The sequence below is a fragment of the Oryzias latipes genome, chromosome 17 (genome assembly GCF_002234675.1).
Source record: "Oryzias latipes chromosome 17, ASM223467v1".
NCBI lineage: Eukaryota > Metazoa > Chordata > Actinopteri > Beloniformes > Adrianichthyidae > Oryzias > Oryzias latipes.
In genome coordinates, this window is record NC_019875.2 from 4825806 (window position 1) to 4843858 (window position 18053).

The 18053-nt window shown below is 41.6% G+C and overlaps 1 protein-coding gene across 1 annotated transcript; it reads left to right on the forward strand.

The window, feature by feature from the left end:
* The first annotated feature begins 218 nt into the window (after positions 1-218).
* Positions 219-17750, forward strand: vapa (VAMP associated protein A). Its single transcript, XM_004078618.4, has 6 exons — positions 219-380; positions 10634-10786; positions 13137-13240; positions 14466-14549; positions 16606-16737; positions 16823-17750. Exons 1-6 carry the CDS (start codon positions 323-325, stop codon positions 16955-16957), a joined length of 666 nt encoding a protein of 221 aa, XP_004078666.1. The 5' UTR covers positions 219-322; the 3' UTR covers positions 16958-17750.
* The last annotated feature ends 303 nt before the right edge of the window (positions 17751-18053 follow it).

Genomic DNA, 18053 nt, shown 5'->3' on the forward strand with positions numbered 1-18053 from the left:
CTTTTTTTACACTTTCAATTTTTTTTAAACTTTATTTTATCCTCATTTACTTTTTCTTATGGTGTGTGTGTGCTGCTAAGTATTCGAGTTTGAAACTGAAAATACTTGGATTGTGCTGTAATCTGATCAGCTGCGGAGCCGCGAGGAAGCCGCTCAGGCTTGTGCCCGCGCGCTCAACTATTTGTAGCCACATGCTCGCCCTCCGGCTCGCAGAAGTCAGTCAGTCCGCGGTTGACTCCGAAGTGGCAGGGGATCCGGGACTTCCACTTGTCAGATACTCCTCCAGCGTACCCACACCAAGTGCATCACCACCCGCGCTAAAATGTCCAAGTTGGAACAGGTTCTCATCCTCGACCCGCCTTCCGACCTCAAATTTAAAGGTATGTGGAGGGAAAAGACCATCCAGTGTCACATTTTCCCTCTGTGGAAATGACTGGAATGATTTCCGTCAAACATGTTTGGGTACTAGCAGGCTAGCTAGCGTTCACCGCCATTTTAAATTAGCCAGGAAGCGGAGGGCCGCTGGAGCCTCGGACTCTCGTGAAGCGGGTGGCCGGCGTGGCGTCCATGGACGCGGCCTGCTGTTCGTGACCAACACACGGCTGAATAAGCGCCTGGCAGATCATTGGAAAACGTTTGGTCTGTGTTTAGTGGTGGCGCATGGACGCAGACATGAACTTCTCACGCCGCACGTTTGCCAAGACTGTCCAGTTGTTAACTTGGGTGTAATAGTGGAGTAGAGCGGCGGATCAGCGCCGTGCTCTTTCCCGGCCGGGGGGCATGATGGTCCTGCATTCCCCAGCTGCATAGGAGTCGGTGGTGATGTGGCCTTAACTTGGAAATGAAAACAGGCTGACTTTAAGGTGACAGTTGTGGATGAACAGGTTCAGTGACTCGCAGCTGAATGACAAACTTGGCTAACTGCTCCAACCTTCAACGTGTCAGACTGTGAAGCTGCAGTGGCCGGTGCTGGTCCTTTTCCATTCCTTTGGTGGTCAGAGAGCAGAGGGCTCTGCCCTGATGATGATTCTCTTCCTGGTAATGATAAGGATGAAACATGGCAGGAAAGAGTTGGCTAGCGGCCGCCAGGCTAGTCTGCTAATGCCAAACTTGGAGCTAGCATTCATTGGAGTGGGGGAAAATGCTTGTTTTGATTCTAATCCCTGTTTAAACCGATATTCATTCGGACCAACTGTTGCTTTAACAGGGTTTTATTTTCGGAGGATCTAGTCTCAGCAAACTCTCTCTCTGCTATGCAGGTTAAGGTGCTGAAAGCCCACAGCTTGTTTAGGGGGCTGTTTAACTCAAATCATTGCTTTCTTTGGGTTTTCGGCCCCTTTCTGCTTTTCTTGCATTAGTTCTGGTGTTGTCGGTGCTGGAAGCATGGCCTTCTCTTTTGCTGGCTGAAGCCGATGCCTGTCAGTCTGCTGCTATATGACTGAATTTCTCTGGCTCTAACTTCACCAGCTTTTAGAAGACTAACTTTAAAAAGAGCAAAAAAAATGTGCTTGAATCTGTTTTAGCAGCACAACGTTGCACACTTGGTTTAAGAGTGTCTTAGAGTGGTCATTGTATATCACACAGGAGGTGTGATGATAGAAGATCAAATCTACACTCTTAAACCAAAAACACTGATTAGATGCATACTTTGATAGGAAGCTGAGCTTGCAGGCAAACAACATTTTTGTTGGGCAACCTGAGGACTCTAGAAGCACAGAAAGATATTTACTCTAAAGAAATTGTGTGCATTATCCCTTGTGCTATCATGTGGGGTCCAGATGACCCCAACCTTACATTGACGTGTTCTCCCTACCGTGGATAAAGGTGGAAAGATTTCATGTAATCCATGGACACCAGTGAAGATCACAAATCATTGAAGAAAAAAGGTTCAGAGCACTGTCTGGTGGGTCTAGATGACCCAACTCCCAACGTTAAAGTGCCTAGGATAGCACAAGGGTTAAATGGATAAGGAGTATTGTACAGTGAGTTTTTATCCTTTATTTCACAGTTACAGGAGGTTTTAGAGTTAACAAGGCTCGTCCCTTCATAACAACAACATTTTAATGCATATCCCTGGAGATGCAAGTTTGTTTATGCATCCTCGTGCCTGTGCGATCAAAGACGCCAGCAAACAAAAAAAGTGTCCTGGTGGTGCAACACTCAGACATGAAGTCAGTCAGTCTGAACAGGTTATAGAGTTCGTCTTCGGTTCTCAGTGTGGATGTCTGCTCACCTGCAGAAATCACCTAGACTGATGGGAGCATGGATCATGCCAGAGCCAACATGTGCCTCTGTAGTAATAAGAACCTTCAATATACATGTATTTTACCACTGTAGCCAATCATGAGCACACATGGGTTAGACTTTCAGAGATGGAGCTTGATTGCTGCCCCCCTCCCCCACAACAGCACTATAAAAGGGCCTCATAAACAGAGGATCCTGGGTAATGTAGGAACTCCTCTTTTCTGCAGAGTTTGAAATCCGTATTACATTTGTAATTGTTTACTTTTGATCATATGATAATTGAAACTTTAGTTTGACACCTCTTTGATTATTTTACTATGAAATTCCTTCTGTCCAGAGTTTCACATTTTAATGCTTTCAGCATTCACAGTCAGAATTCTGAACTGTTACATTTTTATGGTTCTATATAATAAGATTTATTTCTACCCTCTTTAACTTAGTATGCAGACTAAGAACTGAAAATAAGACATTTACAAATAAATAATAAAATGTGAATAATCCCTTTTATAGTTTTTCTTCTTCTTTTTTTTAAGTAGAAGTTTTCTGGGCAGTTTTTTAATAGTTAACCTGATGTAATCTGTTTTGGTGTGCTGATGTTTAATGCTGTAAAGAAAGCGTGAACAAGGTGCAGTAGTTTGTCAGTAGTTTGTTGCTGTGACTTATAGTAGAAAGGAGAAAAGGCTAGGAAATGTGCTTTTGTTGTGGAAAGATATGAAGCTCAAAAGTAGAGGAATAACTTTTGGAATTTTTTTTTTAGTTGTATCACAAACGAGACAAAGGGTAATGTTGTAGCAACAAGTGAGACTGGGATGTAAGAAAACACTTGTGCAATCTATAAATCCATCTAGTTTTTTTTTTGGGGGGTATTTTTTGAGACAAAAAGTGCTTTTTTGGGGTAAATTTCCTTCCCCTTGGACAACGTTCCACCTTTTTACTTTTGTACTCGTAGCTATAGAAAAACTTTTGCTCCATAACCTAACAGAATTGGTTTGGGATGGAAATTTGATAAGTGAATCCAATATTAGTTGAATCATAAATTGAATCAAAGCATAAACTGGTGAATGAAATTGATTTAGCAGTTTGGCAACACACACCACCTGATGTGACTCTTGTATACATTTAGAAGAAGATATGGTGCGTGTGTGTGTGTTAGGCTTCATTTTCTTAACTGTTGCTTCATAGTTTAGTGTAGGTTATCCTGTAGTGATCAATTTAAAAAAAACATTTTACCTTTTTATTGCTCGGTGCATTCTTAAGTCCACCATTGGAAGCTTCATACCTTAATTACCCACCAGTCTTTGCAAGAATCAGTAATAAATCTTTTCCAAAATAACAATTTTATTCTATATTTAAAGGTTATTTTTATGTGGACTTGATGGACTTTGATGACCTCTTGAATTGAGCGAAAAAATCAGGTTTAAGTTCAAACAACTCGAAGAAAACAAATCCGATTGTATCGTTCTGTACCTTTCTTCCATCTAACATGATTATTGTTCTCAAAACCATCCTGAATATCATCAAATCTCTGCTTTCGTACAGGAAACCGTCAGTTCAAATATCAGTGCTCAGAAAGGATGCCCACTATTTTCTACCAAACTTTCTGAGTTTTATAAGTGTCAACAAATAATTATTACCATTCACATTTGGAGTGAGTAAAAGAACTAATATTTATGTGGAATGGAAATTGTGATGAGACAGCTCTGTCATTTTCTCATTGGTTATCACACATAATTACTTAGTTGTGGTGAGAATTGTTCTCTGCATTTGACCCCTCCCCAGGAGAAGTGGTGAGATGCAGTCACAGCCTCTCTCAGGAACCATTTTGGTGGCTCAGCCCCCCATCCGTCCCCTTAATAGGTGTCAAACAGGGAAGCGTTGGGTCCCATTTTTCTAGAGTCTTGGTATGACCTAAGCATTGATTTGAACCCCTGACTGTACAAGAGAACTAGACTGAGTGATCCCTCCTCGCTTGCGTTCCAAATAGGAAGTACCCGGTGGCTCTAAGAAGCCACAAATCCATAGACTTCAATTGAAAATAAGCGGTCATCCCTCCGTCATTTTATTTGTCAGAATAAACATTCTTGCTCCGATACTTTTATTTATTTATTTATTTTTTTTACGATCTTCAGGGACGGGCAACTCCAGGCCTCGAGGGCCGGTGTGTCTGCATCACTTCCAGATATCCAAGGCTTACTCACTGATTACCTGGTTCAGATGTGTCCAGTTAGTTAGAACATGTTGGAAAACATGCAGGAGGGCGGCCCTCAAGGCCTGTAGTTACCTCTCCCTGTATGGGGCTCGGGATTTTTTTACTTAATTGCAACTTGTTCATTTTTCAAACTGGCCAATATATATATATAAATATATAAAAACATAAGCAGAGGTTTGGTTAAATTAAAATGCAGAAATGAATGTTTGTTCCTCAGCTAAGCAGTAAACTGATTAGCACAAGTAACCACCTGGCACAACCCACCATATTTCACCCGATTGAAGAAAGTCTGCTCTAATTAGCTTGTTCAGATTACAGATCAGTCACAGGGTTTACATTTTCTCTCATGAGATTAACCTTTTAGTGTCTGTCAACTGTACTGGACAAAGGGTTAAATTGTGTCTGTAGGACTGGTGACGTTTATGCTGACTGTCCTCCGTCTGCATTTTATTATTTTGTTCTGATGCATGAGGCCTCAAACAGTTTAATGAGCCTGGAGGAAGATATCTGGTAGAAAATGGTTTTAAAAATATGCTCAAACGTTACAGGAAACATAGAGGGAGCATAACTTTCCAGCCGTTTTAAAGATCATCTGGACTGCTTGTTGTGTAAGCTCTGTATGAACCAATGAGAAATGAAATGCTGCGTGGGCAAAATCTAATTTAGAATAAAGTCATCAAGAGAGCAAGAGCATTGTTTTGAGTTTTTCCTCAGATATGCAGAGGAAAATAAAATGACTGATGCTAAGATGCAACTTTAGACTTCCTTTGCTCAGGGACTGAGCTAAATTAGTCAGCATGTATTGGAGACCTGGTCTGTTTTGGGGTCTCCATAGGGATTCCTCCATTCTACTTTTGGGGGGGGGGGGGCAGCCCTCCACTGCTTGGTTGGTATTTTTGGAATAGGAGAGGCCCAAGGGACCCTAGCCTGGCATACATGCAGCTAGATGAGAGAGATGGAGCTAACAGTACTGGAGCAAAGGTGGCATCTGAGGAGCTCTGCAGTGGATGCAGGATGTGTGGGCGTGTGTGAAGAAGAGCAGCATTGGCTTTCAGGCCTGAAGTCATGCTCACAATACAGAGAATACCATCAAATCTTCTTTAAATTCAATGATACAAAAGCAAAGTCTTGCCTGTCTAAATTTACTCTCTGTTAAAGGAGAAGAGGATTATTCATTGGCTAAATTGTTTTCAGTCCTTGGTTTTATTTTCAATGCGTGCTTGGTATTACCGGTAGTTTCACCCAATTTTCAGGCAGTGACGCCTCAGAAGCATTTGATGTGCTTTTTTGCGCGTCGTCGTCCCCTCTGGCTGGCGCGTCCTCGTCCCCTCTGGCGGAGGCGTGGTCGTCACTTCTGGCGAAGATGTGGTCGTCACTTCTGTTGGAGACTTGGTCGTCACTTCTGGCGGGGACGTGGTCGTCACTTCTGGCGGGGGCGTCCTCATCACCTCCGACATTTACTGGGCCTGGCAGCTGCAGTCATACAGACTTTGTTATCCGGTCAGATTACCTCATGATGTGGCTTGAAATGACTGCTACTACCTCACCCATGTTTGAATATTGAATATGATGTTACTTAACACACATCTGAATAAATGTAATAACAGAATATGGAGACAAAAGGCTAATTTTGTTACACCACTAATGCGTTGCAAACCTGTGGATCTTAAACTTATAATTCTTTTTGGTCCATTTTAATACTTAAAAAATTGGGATGCTTCTTTTAAAACCACCAAGTCTTTAGAAATATTAAAATGTTTTACCCTTTGAATTGTTCTTTTTTTTCCTTCAGAAAATTGATGTCAAGGATTAAAAAAGCGCAGTAAAGAATATCTTATGTTCACGTGAAGATATCTATTGTTGATGTTGATATTTAGTTTGGGGCTATTGAGATTATGAATGACTGCCTGAATATAACCAACGATTATCACGATTCTATTGGTTTTATTTGAATTATCCTGGATCGAATGATTTTATAGTCCAGTTGAAAGCTTGAATTATGAAAAGGCTTCATTCAAAGATCAGTTCTCTAATTCAAAAACTAAATGAAGTTTTATGTTTTATGCACCTTATCCAGTTTTTTTTTGTCTGGATTGTTGTTTCAGGGCTCCAGACTAACTTTGTTCACTAGGAGCAGAGTGGCCCCCAACTGAAAATTTAAGGGGCACAACCAGAAAATTTAGGGGCGCATACCATAAATCAACATGCTAATCAAATCTACTAATTTCCACTGTATTACGTAGGTGTCCCCATCGATTATAATTGATAAATACGTAGCATCCTAGATTTACGTGCAAGTCTTCACCTTTGAAGTATCCGCAATTACTCCAACGAATTGTGCGGATGCTGTATCGTTGTTGTATGTTTCGTGAAGTTTTAAGCCATTGTTCCTTTGAAGGTCGAGCTGGCTTTTGTATTTGGTGAAGGGTAGTTCCTCTTTAGCAACCAAGTAGGCCGTGTTAAATTTCAACATCATCTCTGCCTCATCTGCGCTCTGATTTACAGTCATTTGTCTTTTAAAAGCAACCGACAGTGGCGTTGTTTTCTGCTTTATATACATGTCACGACATACTCGATGTTTCAGGCTGAAATTGTGTTTAATCAGTGTATTGTGTTTTAACTGCGAACTGCCTGTACTATTGGCAAACTTTGTGTTCCCCGCCGTTCTGGGGTAGCTGCTGCAGTATTCGCAATTCATATAGTTCGACTGCTTATAGTACCTCAGCCAGCTGAATTCTTTCAGCCAGTCTTCTCAAAAATGGTGAGTGCGGGCTTTTTTCGCCACACCAACCTCTGACTCTGCATCACAGTGACGTGCGGTGAGGTTGATGGCTGGTGAGGCACCGACTCCTCTGGAGTGGAGATTTACAATGAAAGAACTAAATATTTCACCATTCATTCAACAGCAGCTAACAGCTTATAAAATACACACAAGATCATATTTTTCCTACAGAGATTATTTCTTTTATAGATGGATAGAACACTCCTTGTGTATAAATTATTCATATGTACTGTAAACAAATTAAAGAATACAGATGTGTTCTGCACATATTTGACCATCAGTAACTATTCCTGGTATTTTTTCAACTTCAAATTCTGGTGCTTTAATCAGTGTTACTAAATGTTGTCTGTAAAAATGATCATAAAAAATAAGATAAATGATATTAGTAAAATCATGTAAAATTCATGTAATTAAAATTTTTACTTACATTTTTACCCACTTACTCCAATGTTATTTAAAAAAAAAAACCATTGAAAAACGTGTTTGGCCTTACATTTTGAGTCCATGTGTTGATCCTTTACCACAAAAACCTCTATGATCTGTTGGATAAGTCTTCCTTATTTTCCTTTATATAAGTTTCTCCTCTCAATGGAGAAAAACGTTCTTAGTCTTTTTCTATGGCACCAGTGTAGCTACAAAGCGGCTGTCAGCTCACGTCTGCCCCCTGCTGGAAAGCTGTTTCTGCAGGTCTATAGCAGTGTTTTTCAACCAGTGTGCCGCGGCACACTAGTGTGCCGTGGGAGATGGTCAAGTGTGCCTTGGGAAATTGCCCTCATTAACTGATCTAAAAGCAATTACCATCTCCAGCAAATCAGCTCTTTGTTCATCCAAACAGGCCCTGATAAAACACTGAGGAGTTAGGAATATAAAAGATCTTAAAATTACTTTTTCTTTGTGTTTATTTAATTCTATTAAAGACATTTTGATAATTATGACGGTACCGGGATTTACCTGCAGCTATAGCAGTTTGTGGAAAAGTCCCGCCCCTTTAACTGTCTCCGCCAATCATTCTTGAAGGCTTAATCACATGTCGTCAGTCTGACCAATCAGAAGTGCTTAAAGTCTTCACTTCCTTGTTCTTAATTCTGCTGATAAAGTCTCTCAGTTCTAACATAAATACCGGCTAAAGCTCGTCTTTAGCGGTGTAGCTTTCCACAGAATCCGGTATCAAACCGTGGAACAAGTGAACAAAACAATGAAGCTCAGAGACGCGAGACTTTCTGCCCTTTTTCTGCCGTTTTCACTCTACATCTCCCATGATGCATTGGCTTAAAGGGACAGCGCATACTGAGTCGACCTTGTGAAACGTCTTGAAGCCACAACAAACAGTTTCTAAATTTTCTAATTTAACTTTTATTTCATCTCTTAGAAAAAACAGCCGCAACTTCGATCAATACAGACCATGAATTTCTGCTTCTTCTTTTTTTTGGGGATGCTGGTGTGCCGTGGGATTTTTGTCAAGGTTAAAGTGTGCCGTGGCTCAATAAGGTTGAAAAACACTGATCTACAGCAATGCTCCCACCGCACGTCTCTGTTAACATTGAGTCCTGCCGTCGGACATGAGGCACAGCGGTGCAGAGCCTCACCCGGAGTTTCAGCTCTGTCTGTGATCGCGCAACACTCAATTTAGGCGATTTTAACCTCAGAAACTGTGGAAAACGTTTTGAGTTGACTGAAAATGTATATTTAACACAGATCAGTGGAAAAAATATTTAATTAATTTACCTTTTTCTATTTTATCACGATTATGACAGGTGAGGCTCTGCCTCACTTGCCTCACCTGACCGCACGTCACTGTTGCATCATCATCCGATGGTGAGACTGTAGACTCTGGCACTGGTACACTAGCCGCAGGTCGGAAGAACGAATCAATAGTTCGCTTGCTCATAGCTCAGACGCACATATCAGGTTGTGATGACATTTGTCTCCGTTTCCTTCCCACAGATGTTTACGCGCACTCGATTCTCTCTAGGCCCCTCCCCCTCCACGCATTTTAGTCACTTACAGTGGCCATTCCCTATTCTTCTCACACGCATTGGCCGCCTCATGCATCACTCAATGAGACGCGAGTGTGTGCTCGCGGCTCATGAGTTTGTGTGCGAGTGTGTGTGGTTGCGTGCGTGTGCGTTCGCGTCTCATTGATTAATTCATTCCTCATTCTATTGATCATTGACATGCATCTTCCTCGTTTAATGTATAAAAAATACGGAGGGTGGGGGAGGCAAATTTACTGGTAGCACATGTGCGACTGGATGTAAAATTCAGTCGCACACTCAAATTTTGGTCGCAAAATGCGACCATTTGGTCGCAGTCTGGAGCCCTGTGTTCTGATTTTTTTTTACTGTTTTTTTCTTTTCTTTAATTGTATCTTCAGAATTGTAACTTTACACGAACCCTTTAGGTTTGACAGGCAACTTTTATAAATAAAATGTATTAATACCGTTATTATTATTATTATTATTATTATTATTATTATCATGAGTTCATTGAGGCTGGAGTGTTCAGTCAAGTTTGACCTTTTGTTCATTTTTATAGACCGTGTCCAAACTTCTGGAGGTTTCTACATATTATGCTTTTTGCATTCATAGCAACGTAGCCATGCTGTTCAACAGCTTCATGTCATAAGACCCTCATTTTTTCAGACTCCCAAGCTAATTGCTGTGATTGAGTTTGGGGCAACCTCTAACTTGGCGTCCAGTTGTTTTGGACTTGACATGACCGATCAAAGCTGCACAGTGCTGTCTGCGGTTAAGATCCTAATTCCAACTGGGTCACAAGATGGAAAGCCATTATACAAGCAGATAAAAAGGAAGAGGACCTTCATTTCCAAAATCATCATGGGACATCCATGTGGCATGATCGGTCAGTCGTTGATGCAGGTGGTTTGTGGCCGCTGAGCATTGATGCTGCTTCAGGTTTAGAGTTTGAGACGGAGGGCTTTCCAGGTCACATTTGAAAATAGAAATACTCCATGTCACTTTTTGAAAGTACCGCAAGGAGTTGTTTTTGTCCTCTGGGAAGCCTCTTTGAATACTTGTAAAATGATTTTTTCGTCCATCAGAGTGCTGGATTAACCTCCAGTCTGGTCACCAAATTCAAACCATATTTAATTAGTGTTTTAATCATGCAGATCTAACCGAGTTACCCTCAGTGTATTCTTCTAATCTGTTTAGGGTTTCTTTTTGGACAGTAAAAACAAAACAGCAGTTCTGCCAACCTTCTGAGGAACGTGTGCATTGTAAAAACCCCACTTCTATCACATAGAATCAGCTTTTTAGTGTCTAACAGCATCAATTCCTCTGATTCACTGGAACATTCAATAAGCTTTCATGTTTTATTCAATGACTGATGGGCTTTTGGCTCCGTTTTGATGATTTTCACTGGTTTGTCCTCCCCAGGTCCCTTCACAGATGTAGTAACCACGAACCTCAAACTGAAGAACCCTTCAGACAGAAGAGTGTGCTTCAAGGTGAAGACAACAGCTCCACGTAGGTACTGCGTACGACCAAACAGTGGGGTCATTGATCCTGGAGCAACTGTCGTCATCTCTGGTAAAGCCTCATTTCTTCATATTCCTCTGTTACATGTATGTGTTGGACAGGAAACCTTTACTGGAGAAAGATTATTTCTTAGATTTGCTGTCATACCTGCTCCTGTGCTTGAGGTATTTGAAAAGATACACCAGAGTTTGATGTCAGAATCCCCATATTTGACTTCTCCTTACTGACCACACCTTTTCAGCCTGATGTTTGAAGTACATGTACACCAACACAACTTTAGCTGTACTTTTCCGGATATAAACTCAATAAAACACTTAGTTTCTGTCCTGATGGTCACCCAATTGAGATGAGCAGCGCCTGGTTTCTACTTAGAGCCTTAACGCCTTTAGAGCACATCTAAGTCCATACATGGACCCCTCCCACACCAGAACAAACACGCCATTGTTGGTGGACTTCAGAGAATAACAGTGAATGCTGGCACGTCAGTCACAGTTTACAAGTCGGTGAGCTGCTAAGTTTCAGAAGCAGAAAAGATTTGAAAGGACGGTCCAGAGATCCTGATCTGTGTGAGAATGAGAGATTTCTAAAATCAATTCACAAAATGTGTGAGAACGGAGTTTAAAAGGCTATTGAATCCTCACTGCATTGGTCTTTACTTGGAAAATCAATATAAATTTAAAACAAGGAATCTGTTTTATTTTGGTAGTACTGTAGTTTTTTTTAAATGTCTTTTTGTAACGCCTTGTTCCCTATTTATGTCACGGTTCACCTTTTGCAGTCTCGCTGTTATGCTGTTTTTCTTTTTTTCATGTGCAATTTTTTGTGCTCTTTTGTGTGTTTTTTTACACTGCATTGTATTCTGCATCCTGATTGGCTGTTGTCGATCAATCTCATGCTGTGTCTTCTGTACGGTTTGCCACTTTTGCAAAAATCTTTGGTCGTGATCAGATTTTTGTGCTCACTCTATTTTACTTTAAACAAGAGAGAAAATTGTGAAAATGTTCGTGTCTGTCAGAGAAAAGTCTATAAAGTTTGTAGTGAAAAGTTTTACCGCCTTAAAGGGCCTATGTCATGCTAAATCCGCTTTTTGAGCTTTGTAATGTTCATTCCTCACCAAAAACAACCCTAAAGTGGTATTTGAGTATTCCTCTGCTCTCTGAGCACTAGCCCCTCCCAGTCCACCAAAACGGGTGGGTCACATTGTGACATCACAAAGTGAGGACCGCCCCTTCCAGGAAGAGTCTGTGCTGCCAGCCCCGCCCCCCAGTCTAACACACACGCCCACTTTCACTGTGGAGCTAGCGGTGATCAGCTAAACGCTTTACTTTTATATGAACCATAGGCACGTCCATCTTTGGAAAAGTTCGGATGTTTTTTGTTTGGACGAAACGCAGACACGCCGCCGAGGCCGATTCTGGGATGATGTCATGAAATGGGCGGCACCAACAAGAAGAGAAAGGCGGAGCCTCGGATATCGAGTCGTCTTACTTCTGGGTTGAAAAATGAGCTGTGATATAATTCCTATTTAATAAAAAAATGGTTCTTTAGTGTTCCCAAGGTGATTTATTATCATATTTATGGATAAAGGTGACTATAAACGGCTGAAGAATAGCATGATAAAAGCCTTTTAAAACATCTATAAATTTCCACCTATTGCGGGTTATTTTTATAACGTAATCCTTGTGATAAATGAGGGAAACACTGTATCGCAGGTGAAGTTACATCAATAACAAACCACACAAAGCTCGTACTCGTGCTCACGCACATGAAAGCACGTCTTTGATTTCCCCTCCTGCTGTTTGTCAGGGGGAACAGACGCTGGTGGGAATCCTTTTTCAGGGACTCATCAGGGTGCAAGTGTGACCTCTAGCAGGCCTGCACTATGCTGATTTGTCAGTTTAACATTGTACCCTCCTGTTATAAAAGCTCTAATGAGGTAATATAGTTTTTAATGAAAAACTTTCCTGAAGTGTTTAGTGAAGCATGTTGAGTTGTATGAAGGAGAAACAGACGTTCCTGGGAACGGGTATTTAAACCTTTTCAAACTTGATTTTTCCCAAAACCCACAAAACTTTCAGTGTAATTTCAAGAGGCTGCCGCAGAACAAAAGATAAAAATGTAATAACTGAAGGACGAGGTGTTTCCAAAAGATGTTTTCAGCCGGAATTCCACCTCATTGCTTTTCCCAGAGATTACAGAGGCACAGTCGCATCACCTGAATCTACAGTCAGACTTTTCCAATTTACTGGAAATCGGTTCTTGTGGACAAACAGGAAGCCAACAAAGTGCTCACTCCACGCCCAGACGCACGCTTCCTTTCACCTTACCTGAACCTCCTTATGAACCAAAAAAGTTCAGGAATCTTTTCTTTCTGTGGTTCAAGTTACGTTTCTGTTTGCAGTTATGCTACAACCCTTTGAATATGATCCCAACGAGAAGAGTAAACACAAGTTCATGGTTCAGACCATTTTCGCCCCGTCACATGTTTCCGACATGGATTCATTGGTGAGTACTCTGTTTGTTTGTTTTGTGTTCACGTATTCGAAGCTTTTCTCAAACGTCAAATACAATTTTTATCAAACACAAAAATGTCCACCAAAAAAAAAAAGCTAAACTCAGAGGGGAACCTAGCTTTATGCAGGACAATCCAGAACATAACACTCCAGGATTAGAACTGAAGCTGAAAGAAAGTCTTTGCAGATGCAAACTCTGCTCCTAAACCATACATTTACATCCAGATTCTCCCCAAAATATCAACAATTAACATGAATCTTTGCAATGCTAAACACTAGAATCTTGGTTTTTAAGATTTCAATCATTTATGTGCCAAGAAATCTATATTACCCCTTACAAACGTAAAGGTGAAGAGGGTTTTGTGCTATAACTATCTTTAAATGGACTTAAACGTGTCTGCCTTTCGGTATCCTGCGGCGTCATCCAGCTTTGTGTGCAGGTGTGAGCATGTGAAAGCGTGTGAGTGACTGGTCTCATGATTGATGTTTTGCTGCACTCTTAAACATCAGAGAGGCCGTTCAGCTTTCAGTTATGCAGGTCAGTCCTGCCTGAACCGCACGGCGATCAGAAACTGGGCATTAAACGATTTCATGTTTCTTCTTTTCTGCCTAAACTCAGGACAAATTGTTTAAACTCGAGCCGTTTTTCCTCATTTGGCGGTTTGTTCTGTAAAGTGGCAACAAACTGTGTGAGTCTGTCCACCAGAGGGCAGCAAAGGCTGCACCAACCTCTCCATGATGCACAGTTGTTATCATGTGCTAGCAATTCATGAAGTCTGTGTTCAGAACAAAGGTCAGACTGGTTCTGAATAATGTCTGCATCCAAATGGACCATTATAAAGTTCTGTGTTTGGAAAAGTACTTTTAAGAGATTGAGTTAATTTGCTTTATTGACCAAGTACAGCGCATATACAAGGAATTTGGTGTCTTATGCTCTCATAAGGCGAGGCTGAATAAGTGTAGAATGATAAAATAACAAAAATGTAAAGAAAAAAAAAGACAAATATAAGGATGAAATGTGTTTATTACACATTTCTTAACTTGATTCTGTTACAAAAGTACACTGGTTCTTTTTTTTTTAGTGGCAAACTCATCATGTGGTGTGTATCAGTAAGGGAGTGTGCATGTGTGTGTGTGTGTGTGTCTGTGTGCAGATGGGATCCAGCTGCTAGCAGTTTGATTTGATGAATAACATTCTCATTTTTCATTTTCACCAGTGGAAAGAATCTAAACCTGATGACCTCATGGATTCCAAGCTGAGATGCGTCTTTGAGCTGCCTTCTGAAAATGACAAACTGGTGGTAAGACGCTCTGTGGCTCGTTAAATTAGCATATTATTTATAAGTGGAAGCTTCTGTCTTTGCATTTAGGGCATCGAACGTTTGCAGAGGAAACGGGACGTTTCACTCAAAGTGAAGCACAAAGGGGAAAAACTGACCAAAGCATTTCCGTTTGTAATAGAAATGTGAGGAAAATGTACTACAAACAGATCTAATGATGGGTATTTTATAAAGAAGACTACACTTATTATGTATTGGGTTGCTCTAGAACAGTGTTTTTCAACCTTTTCTGAGCCACGGCACACTTTAACCTTAAAAAAAATCCCGCGGCACACCAGCATCAAAAAATTAAAAAAAAAGGAGAAACTCATAGTCTGTATTGATCTACAGCCCCTCCACAGTCTCACATGCATTTTTGAGATAATTGTTGCAGAAAAAGCTGGAAACTGCAGCTGTTTTTTTCTAAAAGATGCAATAAAAGATAAGTTAGAAGATTTAAAAACAGTTTGATGTGTGTTCGTTAGTTTCAAGACGTTTAACAACAGATCTCCGTATGCGCTGTCACTCTCACAACCCAATGCATCATGGGAGATGTAGTGCATAAAACGGCCGGAGATCGCGTCTCTGAGCTTCATTGTTTTGTTCACTTGTTCCAGTCTGATACCGGATTCTGTGGAAAGCTACACCGCTAAAGACGAGCTTTAGCTGGTATTTTTTTTTTAGAACTGAGCGACTTTACGAGCTAAACCGGGAAAGGAAGTGAAGATTTTAACCACTTCTGATTGGTCAGACTGATGACATGTGATTAAGCCTTCAAGAATGATTGGTGGAGACAGTTAAAGGGACGGGACGTTTCCAAAATACAGCCGAAGGTGCAGCTGAATCGCGGTACTGTATCGTCATTCTTATCAAAATGTCTTTAATAAAATAAAATAAACGCAAAGAAAAAGTATTTTACGATCTTTCATATTCCTAACTCCTCAGTGTTTTATCAGGGCCTGTTTGGATGAACACAGAGCTGAAATCCTGGAGATGGAAAATGTTTTTAGATCAGTTAATGAGGGCAATTTCCCACGGCACACTAGTGTGCCGCGGCACACTGGTTGAAAAACACTGCTCTAGAAAGAGGTTTGTCCTGGTATTATCAGTGATAGACAGCGGCTGTTGAGGTCGGGGGGCCAAGTAAACCCGTCCTGAGGATGGAGGGGGTCACTGTTGGAGCAGACCTTCATCATTTTAAAGCTCAAACCTCAGAATGTCGGATCACTCTGAGACGACCGTGTGTTGTGGGTTTCCACGCCATCAGACAGTCATTCGCTTTGTTGCTACATTTTCTGAACCGCAGTGTCTTTGAGCTCTGCAACGGCTTCTTAGAGCAGGTCTGCGGGGATTGGGTGTGAGTGGCGGCTGCTTTCAGCAGGACTCCGTAACCTGTTGTCCCGCCACGGCTGCAGGACAAAGATGCCGCTGCGTCTGTCCCCTGTGAGGGGGGGGGGTTATAGCAGCAGGGGTCATGGTGAAAGAATTTCAAGTTTTAAAGTCAGACACGACTTGCTTGTTTTGCCTTTTTCTTCTTCTGTGTGTTTTTTTTTCTTCCAAGATACAATGGACCATAATGCATTATGTTTTCCATATAGGGGTATCTTAAGTTCAGACATGTTACCGTTTTAGTCCTCAATCAGTAATTCTTTTGAAGTTAGTCTGTATGTTTTATTAAACAAATCTGATCTAAAACAAATTAGCTGTAAGCTTTCATTTTATTTTGTCCAGTTTAAAAAAAACCTTTTTACTACACATGCCCGCTGTGTACGCAGCATTCATTACTGCCAAAAGGGGGGTTTGAACCGCTCCTAGTCAGATTCGTCACCCAGAACCCGTCTGCCATGATGGGACACCCCCCCAGCATCACTCCAGCTCTCCGTTATGGCGCCGACATCACAGCTTCAGTCGAGTTTGATCTCTCATAAGAAGACGTTTTGTTTCCACACGCCGCCTGTCCGGCCAAAGAACGCCACAGCTGGATAAACCCATGAGCAAGGCAGCCTCCTGAGGTAACTTTCTGTACTTTGTCTGGCAGAATGCGGTGGATTCGGTCCCGGTGAAGGCCGAGCCGACCGTGGAGGATTCGGAGCTGAAGAAGATGCAGGAGAAGTGCAGGAGGCTTCAAGCAGAGATCAGCAAGCTGAACGAGGAGAACCGACAAATAAAGGTTGGAACTGAGAGCCGCGCGTTGGCAGAGGGAATTGAACGTGCCGTCATGCGTGTGAAACTGAACGACTTTCGTTTCCTTGCAGGAAGACGGAGTTAGGATGAGAAAAATGCCTCCCCCAGACCACATGATGTCAAACTCAACCGCCTTCCTGCCCTCCCTCCTCGTCGTCATAGCAGCAATTTTCATCGGTTTTTTCTTAGGGAAGTTCATCTTGTAGACCGGGACATGCATGTTGGGCGTCCCCCTCCCCCCTCCCCGCCCTCTCTGCAGCTCCAGATCACACAACAACAAAAAAAGAAGAGCTGGACCAGGTCCTTCTGTTGACTTTGCCATATCATCGGTAGTGTGGCCTCCAGTGAACACGTGTGTACAGCATCATTTGAAGGCCTGGCCTTTTTACAATCACACAGTTTAGTGCGCACAGAGTTAAGACGGGTGACAAAAATCAACCCCCCCAGTTTTTTTCCCCCCCTCCAGTTTTTTGATTGCAGTTTTGACACAGATGTTGTGGTGGGATACAGACAGATGTTCGCTCGGGGAGGACTTTAAACGGTGACGGAGAAGCAGTCAAAAGGATCAGGGTTTCCTTTCTTCCTTCTTTCTTTCTGCTGTTTCTATAGGAATTGAATGGAACTGTAGTCGTCTTTTTAAATGTTATTTTAAAGGCTTTTAAACAGAAAAGGACAGAACTTCCATTTAAAAAGACCTTGCTCCTTGTTGCTGGATCGCCTCTGAAGTCAATTTGTTTGTAATTTCTACTTCTTGTGTTGGAATGTTGAGGTCCAGCTGAGGATTTAGGTGCCTCCTTCTTGTATATTTGTCCTGTGCTTTTCCTCACACAGATGCAGGCTTGTTATTATTATTATTATTATTATTATTATTATTATTATTACAAGACATATATTCCTTTTGAGGCAAATATTGACTGAAATGTTTCCATTCTTAAGGTGAAAATTCTGTCCCATGGTATTAATCATTAATCAAAATAAAGGTGAAAATTGTGGTTTTCACGGCTGTCTGTTCCTTGAGCGTCTGAACCGTGGCGCCGTGCTTTTCCCTCTCATAGAGGAAGGAGGACGGCCATGAAGAGGCCATGTGACCGGGATGAGCGGGACTTTGCTGCTTCATCGGGGTTTGTCTCCTGCTGCTGGTAAAGGTCGTGTCGCACAGCCTCTACGTACATGTTACGCATTTTCCACGTATGAAATTTCCGTGAAACATGTGATATTCATTATCATCGTTCATCGTCGAGGGTTTCTGCCGACGGGTGATTACGATTTTGAGCAAATTTTTGATTGGTTGAGAATAACACC

Bases quoted from the DNA above. Each gene is read 5' to 3' on its own strand.
- vapa (XM_004078618.4), top strand. From the start codon at position 323: ATGTCCAAGTTGGAACAGGTTCTCATCCTCGACCCGCCTTCCGACCTC. The intron at 10,787-13,136 runs GTAAAGCCTCAT...TTCTGTTTGCAG, and splicing joins AGCAACTGTCGTCATCTCTG to TTATGCTACAACCCTTTGAA. The intron at 13,241-14,465 runs GTGAGTACTCTG...CATTTTCACCAG, and splicing joins TTTCCGACATGGATTCATTG to TGGAAAGAATCTAAACCTGA.